The sequence below is a fragment of the Taurulus bubalis genome (assembly GCF_910589615.1).
Source record: "Taurulus bubalis genome assembly, chromosome: 21".
NCBI classification, from domain to species: domain Eukaryota; kingdom Metazoa; phylum Chordata; class Actinopteri; order Perciformes; family Cottidae; genus Taurulus; species Taurulus bubalis.
In genome coordinates, this window is record NC_136609.1 from 10,600,524 (window position 1) to 10,608,422 (window position 7,899).

Sequence of the window (7,899 nt, forward strand, 5' to 3'; positions counted from 1 at the left end):
AACTGGACGTACTGTACTTTAATCATTAATCCAAAGCAATACAGCGTGAATTATGCTTTCAATTGCGTGTATGCATGCTTCTGGGCTGACTGCAGGCCATGTGGGCAGGACACTTAATCCAAGGAGTTAATGTATAACTCAGGGTTCAGAGAAGGACGAGCGCATAGTGCAGAGTCGTAGTTTCAGTCAGCCGCTTTGACAACCAGGAGCACTTTACACAGAAACATGGCCGTACGCGTCTTTGAGGGGAAAGGCCATGCAGCCGCTTACCTGCAGTACAGAGTGGCTCCTGGTGAAATGATCCACAGGATTATGAGCTACATGGAGAAAAAGGTTAAGTGTGTTTGTTCAAGTTTTCATATATCATGTAAACTATTCATGGTCAGAAAAGAGGGTCATGTTGCATGTTTAAATACCTGAGATGACAAGTATCGTGCTTGCAGAGCTGCAGGATAAATTATCGACTCAGAATCAAACAAACCGGTTTATAACCAAAAGGTGTGACATGCAAACTATACTTAAGGTGTCACTCAATTGCTTTTAGACACCAAACAGGTTCAATCTTGCTCTGGATGTGGGCTGCGGTTCGGGCCAAGGTACGATCCTTTTGGCGCCCCACTTCACCAAGGTAGTTGGAACAGACATCAGCCCCGCTCAGCTGGAGATGGCTCTGACCAATGAAAACCCTCCAAATGTATCATACAAGTGAGTTGGAGGGAAGTTGGGGGGGGGGGGTCATTAACCAAAGGGCGGCAAATTAGGCAGCCTTATCATTGTCCTTGCTTCAGTGCAAGGTCGAGGAACATTTTCCAGTCTGAGTCACTGCAAACTTGTTGCTTTAAAAGCCCTAACCAAGTTGTCAGGAGACTGCAACATGGCCATCATCACTATTTGACCTCCACTATGTGTTTCTTCTTCTGGTCCCAGGGAGTGTCCAGCAGAGAAGCTGCCGTTTGCGTCTGGAGAGGTGGACCTGGTGGCGGCCATGACGGCGGCTCACTGGTTCGACCGTGAGAAGTTCCTCCTGGAAGCTGACAGGGTGCTGAGGCCTGGAGGCTGCCTGGCCCTGCTGAGCTACACCATGGACATGGAGCTGGAGTACGGGGACGTCTCCACGACACTCAACGACATCTGCAAAGAGGTTCATCCCAAACCTAAAAACGTCATTCTTGGAATGTGTTATTTGTAATTACAAAATACAGATGACTGTAAACAAGTCAAAAGCCATCCATTCAATCCATTCTGTCTCTGTGGGGCTGGGCAGCAGGGGATTCTCACTGGGGGACCCTGGGGTACACAAGGGAAGACGTGATATATAATTTCTCCAGCATGTTCTGGGTTTACCCCGGGGTCTCTCACGAGTTGGACATCCTGATCAAATATCCGAACCCTTTCCCGATCACCCGGCTCCGGATGTCTGGGCTCCTCCTAATGCTAAGGAAACTCATTTGGGCCACTTGTGTCCGCAATGTAATTATTTCGGTGACTACCCAAAACCCGTGACCATAGCTGAGGGTACAGTCGACCCTCGTGAACAAGACCCCAAGATACTGGAATTCCCCTCGCTTGGGGCAGTGACTCATTGCCAACCCGTAGGGCGCAATCAACCGCTTTCCGGCAGAGAACGGGGGCCTCACACTTGGAGGTGCTGCCTCTCATCTTGACCGCTTCACAGACCCAGTGCGTGCTGAAGGTCACAGTCAGACAGACCCGACAGAACCACAACATCTGCAAAGAGCGGAGACGCAATTCTTAGGTCCCCAATCTGGACAGTCTAAAAGAGAATTGTTGACCAGGCACACTCTGCCCACCATTGGCCTATGCAAGGATAGCTGTTAATGAGTCTCTTTATTTTTCCAAATAGTTTCACGCTGCCTTGTTTAACTTTCGAAATCGCTGTCTTGGAACAAGCTCTATGAAGATCTACTCAGACATGTTTGACTCCTGCTCGTACCCGGACAAAGAGTGGTGAGTATTCTAGTGTACTTATCTTACATTCAAGCAGTCCCTGCAAAGCTATGAGTGTAAATGCTATAAACAGACTACATTTAAGTCAGACATACAAACACTCTGACGTCTGGGAGTTAACTGGCACAGAGCAGCTTAAACTTGAGCAGTTGGGGGTCAAATGATTGCTCGGGGGCATCTTTCCCAAATCTTTCCTTCTTTTGTGTCCAGGAATGAGTGTCTGGAGGTGAAGAGGATCTTGCCACTGAGCGGATACATCGGCCTGGTGGAGTCCTTCTCCACCTTCCAGAATCTGGTACAAAAGGATCCTGAAGAGGCTGAACGTCTTTCTAATGCGACAAGAAACAAGTAAGATATTAACCTCCACCTCATCCACAGGTCTAATCTTTAACTTCTGGCTCTGAGCTCTCACCTCCACCTGCCCGCCACTGAACGTTGATCTCTTAATCTGCACCTAAATTAATTTATCACGCTCAGAAACTGCAATAATTCTTCTTTGAATGCTGTCACAGTCTTGAGCATTAATCAGAGAAGCCAAACATTGCTTGACTAAGCTTAACTGTTGAAGGCTTTAACTGCTTTGATAGTATAGCCACCATTAATTCCCCACCAACAGGACAGAAAAACCCAGCAAGCAAAATATATACAGAGGGGAAGTGCTGAGCCATAACTTTTACATAGATAATAAAGTATGAGATTGTGTTTACACGGTTTGCTGCTCTCTGTCTCTGAACAGAGTCGACCTGTTTGGTCTTGTCGGAGTACAGGGACTCTTTTAAGGTGTTATTATCCTAATAAACCGCTCTGTCTCTTCTTGTCCTGCGACAGGTTGATGTCTGCCATGAAGGTGTCTTCTCCTGACACAGAAGTCACAGTGGTTGTCAAGTATTTCTATTGGCTGGCCCGCAAACCCCTCTGACTGGCTGAACCCTGGACGCCAGGTCCCGCCCCCCAGGTGGGAAACCACAGCTGCAGGTTTCAACAAAAGTGACACAATGTTGCCTGTCCTTTTAAAACAAGCATATGCTGTGTATCTTTTGATGCAAAGATGTTTGGTTTTTAGATAAAACACAATAATATAATTAACCTGCTTTTAAATCAACGGCAGGCTGATATGAGGTGTCACAGCTCTGCAAGTATTAACAAATCTGAAGTATATGGTGATCACGAAATTGCACGTATTAATCAGAGAGTTCTCGTGGTTGCCGTCTATGTACGGACAGTAATCCAGAGAGGAAAAGAGAGAGATGAAAGAAACGGAGCTGAGATGGAGGCTGGTGCTGTCCATCTCTCCGGATAAGGTGGATGATTCATACGTCTCCACGGCAGCAGGAAGAAAGGATTTCCTGTGGCGTTCCGTGGTGCATCGTTAGGGCATCAGTCTGCCGCTGAAGATGCTCTCCTCCTCCTCCTCCTCCTCCTCCTCCTCCTCCTCCTCCTCCTCCTCCTCCTCCTCTTCCTCCACTAGGGCAGAGCTTGTTGATTCTACTGGCGTTTGACTGCCTCGTCCTGTTGTATGGAGCACAGATGCAGCTGGTTTTCTGTCAGCACGAAGTGATTTGTCTCTGTTGCACAATAAAAGTACATGTTCTGCTCTCCTCTCTTTCTTCACCACTGTTGGTGGTCCCCCGAGTGTCCTCCTCTCTACTTACATCTGTGTGCTCATGTTTAGGGGCCAGGCACAGATGTAATTAACATGTATGGCCTCCAAATTCCCTGAATCACAAACACTGTGTTACCTTCCGCTGCCAAACATTAAAACCCTCATAATGTTGATGTTATCCAATAAAATGATTGTACGGGTAAATTCCATTTTCATTAATTAGAGCAATTAGAGCATTTATCACATTTCATGTCAGAAATTACAACTGACATGTGACTTTCGAGCCCTGAGAAGCTCACAGCTCTCTCCTTAGCACAGAGCATCCTATCTGTGCATTTACTGCCATCTGCTGCAGTTTGGAACCAAGTGCATGTTCAAATATCTAGATTTGGAAAATCAAAGTGTTTCTTTTGGAGATATTTGAAAGAAACATGGCATTTTTCCAGGGCTATAGCCGCAGCACTTCATGGCTTTTCTTCCTAAATGTCCTTACGTGACTCTTTATGTTGAAGTCAAAGCTCTGTACAGAAAGTTCTTGTAGAGTTCAGTAACAAGGCCACGCTAAAAAAGTTGGATGTTTTACATTTTAAAACAAGCTAATTGATTAATGTAATGATATTTGATATTTTAATGACACAACTATCGAATGATGAATATGACTATTGACATTAGTAGATATAACCTTCCAGACTGAACACTATTGAATCCGTCAAACAGTGATGGATGAGTGTTATATTGAAGTTCACTTTGAACCTTAATGTACACAAATACAATGTTTGCGTTAAGGATAACACACGAAGGAGGGCTCAACAACTCTTTAAAGAGAGGCGTTGTCGCATGTAAGAACAAGTCAGTGCAGAGTTGCGGCTTTCAGTCGGCTGCTTTGACAGACAGGAGCACTTTGAACAGAAACATGGCCGTACGTGACTTCGAGGGGAAAGCTCATGCCGCTGCCTACCTGCAGTACAGAGTCGTACCCAATGAACTAATCAGCAGGATCCTGAGCTACATGAATGAAAAGGTGAGTGTGTGTGATTAAGTTTTCAGCACTTTCACAGGCTGCAGGGTTACAGTCAGGTTGAACACCGAAATCAGAAATCCTTCTTGCATTTAGCTTTCTTTTGTTTCCACTTGAGAAACATGTACGAGTGTTTCACTGTCCTGCAGGATATTCAGGTACTCTCTTTCATCAGCTGAACTCACCTTGTCATGCACGAGGAGGAGAGAAGTCATATCCACTGAAACGTTGTTTCCCATTGCTGAAGGTTGACTCATCAAACCCATGTTATCTATTAATTCAGACGCAAAAGATATACTTAAGGTGTGACTCTGTTGCTTTTAGACACCGAACCAGTTCAATCTTGCTCTGGATGTGGGCTGTGGTTCGGGCCAAGGGACGATCCCACTGGCTTCGCACTTCACCAAGGTTGTTGGAACAGACGTCAGCCCCGCTCAGCTGGAGATGGCTCTGACCAATGAAAACCCTCCAAATGTATCATACAAGTGAGTTGGAGGGAAGGTTGGGGGTTTTGGTAAAACAAAAAAAATGTTTGTAATCAGCATCATTGACAGTTTGTGATGCCTAAATATCTGCGTAGGTTTCAATCACCCTTAAGGCGTCTAACCCTAACCTCTTGACCTCCACTATGTGTTTCTTCTTCTGGTCCCAGGGAGTGTCCAGCAGAGAAGCTGCCGTTTGCGTCTGGAGAGGTGGACCTGGTGACGGCCATGACGGCGGCTCACTGGTTCGACCGTGAGAAGTTCCTCCTGGAGGCTGACAGGGTGCTGAGGCCTGGAGGCTGCCTGGCCCTGCTGAGCTACACCATGGACATGGAGCTGGAGTACGGGGACGTCTCCACGACACTCAATGACATCTGCGAAGAGGTTCATTCCAAACCTAAAAACTTTTTTGTTATTGTGAGCTTTCAGGGTGACAATAACATGTTCATACATTCTAACGTGAGACAGTAAATTCATTTTAAGAAGAAAATCGGAGAGAAGACAGTTATTGAATTGCCTTTCAGCGCGAGTTATTAATAAATACACTTGCAGTATACGGAATTATCATGTCATAACCTATATAGGCACAAAAAATGCAACATGTTTGTTATTAAATGCGCTATTTTTCTAAATGCATTGCCTATGTAATGATTCTTTTTCTTCTTCTAAATAGTTTTACGCTGCCGTGCTTCCCTTCCGCAATCCATATCTAGGAACAAGCTCTATGAAGAACTACTCAGACATGTTTGACTTGTGCTCGTACCCGGACAAAGAGTGGTGAGTGTTCCACTGTACTTATGTTACATTAAAGTAGTTCCTGCAAAGCTATAAACACACTCATATTAAGTCAGACATACACACACTCTGACGTCTGGGAGTTAACTGCCACAGAGCAGGTTAAACTTGAGCAGTTGGGGGTCATGTGTCTTGCTCTGGGGCATCTCAGTAGATAGTCAAGGGAGAGGAGAGTGTTTCTGGATCACTATTCAGCCAAGATCTCCCAAATATTTCCTTCTTTTGTGTCCAGGAATGAGTGTCTGGCGGTAAAGAGGATCTTGCCACTGAGCGGATACATCGGCCTGGTGGAGACCTTCTCCACCTTCCAGAATCTGGTACAAAAGGATCCTGAAGAGGCTGAACGTCTTTCTAATGCGGCAAGAAACAAGTGAGATATTAACCTAGATAAGAAAGTATTGCATTGCATTTAATTATCATGGCATTGTTACACAGCTTGCTGCTCTCTGTTCCTAGACAGAGTCGACCTGTTTGGTCTTGTCGGAGAACAGGAAGTCTTTTAATAAGGTGTTATTATCCTATTACACCGTCTCTTGTTGTCCTCCGACAGGTTGATGTCTGCCATGAAGGTGTCTTCTCCTGACACAGAAGTCACGGTGGTTGTCAAGTATTTCTATTGGCTGGCCCGCAAACCCCTCTGACTGGCTGAACCAGGTCCCATCCCCCAGGTTGGAAACCACAGCTGGTTTCCCACGTACCATCTGAAGTTGCACAATTAAACCTTGTCAACAAAGTGTCTGTTTCTACTCCTCTTGAGTTGTAGATCACTTGAAATAAAGTTGGATGCCTGCCTACCTTTTTTCACAAGTTTTGTTTATTTTGATATCAAGATATTTTGCCCCAATTGTGTTATAATAATAATAATAATAATAATAATAATAATAATAATTGTATTTATAAAGCACATTTCACAGACAAAGAGGTCACAAAGTGCTGTACATTAAAAAAAACACAGTAAAACACATTAAAAGATAGCGTGTGAATCTGCATTAAAATCAACTCCAGTTTTACAGATATTGACATATGTTTTTTCTCCATAAATGTCCTTACATGACTCTTTCTGTTGAAGTCACAGCTCTGTATAGAAAGTTATTGTAACGGGACATTTTTCTCAAATTCCGAATGGTTTTACATACCAATAATAAATACAGAATATCTCCTCAACCACAAGGGCTATTAGAATAATTTCAAAATGTATAATATACAGAAAGCCCTTGTGAGAGTAGTTAAGAGGTTCATATAGCAGTATATGTATTACTGGTTTATTGGTTGATGATAGAACACAGTAAAGAAAAAAAAAGAAAACAATCTGAAAATAAAAGAAATTCCAGGATGTATTCCCTCTTTTTAATTATGCATATCATCATAAAATAGCAGTGTGCTAACAGTATCTCTGCAAAGTTTGATTGTGATTAAGAGAAGTTAAATATTTGTAGTAATTCATTTAGTGCATATTTTGTGAACCACAGGTTTAGATCTGTTGAGAGCCAAATGCCCTAACTTTCTTCCTGGACCTTGGATGCCTCTGGTTCCATTATAATAATTTTCCCCTATTAGTTATTTTCTCATTGCACAGCTGCTGTTCATCTGCTCCTCTGCTCCAGGCCTCTGTTTGGGAGCCTCTTAACAACATCTTATCCAATCACCTCTCTTTCTCTGTGGAAGGTGCATTACCGCCACCTACTGTTAAAATTACAGAAAAGCCACACACACAAAAAAGAAGAAAAATAGCAGAGCCAGGGTTTGAACCACCAATCCTCTAATTGAGAGATGGGCATGCTAACCAGTGAGCCAAGCGTCAGAATGGATTGGAGGACTGACATTACTAGAGATATTGCTCAACTGGATCACAGTGCATGTTAATGTTCACGCAGGTTTCATAATGCTAGCAGGCCTCTCCATGTCGTTAAACAAGCTCTCGATTGCATAGAGAAACAGAGGTGAAATGTGATTGGATGAGAAGACCCTTAACAGGCTTCTGAAGGCTGAAGCAACACAGCAAACTGGAGTTTCTGAAATACAGATGCACAAAA

At 44.0% G+C, this 7,899-nt stretch overlaps 2 protein-coding genes across 2 annotated transcripts; both read left to right on the plus strand.

Moving 5' to 3' along the window:
• Positions 1 to 225: 225 nt before the first annotated feature.
• Positions 226 to 2,923, plus strand: LOC306752907 (uncharacterized protein; the record flags this gene model as incomplete). Its single annotated transcript, XM_079236737.1, has 6 exons — positions 226 to 333; positions 545 to 705; positions 928 to 1,141; positions 1,865 to 1,968; positions 2,179 to 2,316; positions 2,797 to 2,923. 6 exons carry the CDS (start codon positions 226 to 228, stop codon positions 2,885 to 2,887), a joined length of 816 nt encoding a protein of 271 aa, XP_079092863.1. The 3' UTR covers positions 2,888 to 2,923.
• A 1,515-nt stretch (positions 2,924 to 4,438) lies between these two features.
• LOC306752906 (uncharacterized protein) lies at positions 4,439 to 6,660 on the plus strand. Its single transcript, XM_079236736.1, has 6 exons — positions 4,439 to 4,592; positions 4,914 to 5,074; positions 5,242 to 5,455; positions 5,745 to 5,848; positions 6,099 to 6,236; positions 6,417 to 6,660. Exons 1-6 carry the CDS (start codon positions 4,485 to 4,487, stop codon positions 6,505 to 6,507), a joined length of 816 nt encoding a protein of 271 aa, XP_079092862.1. The 5' UTR covers positions 4,439 to 4,484; the 3' UTR covers positions 6,508 to 6,660.
• The last annotated feature ends 1,239 nt before the right edge of the window (positions 6,661 to 7,899 follow it).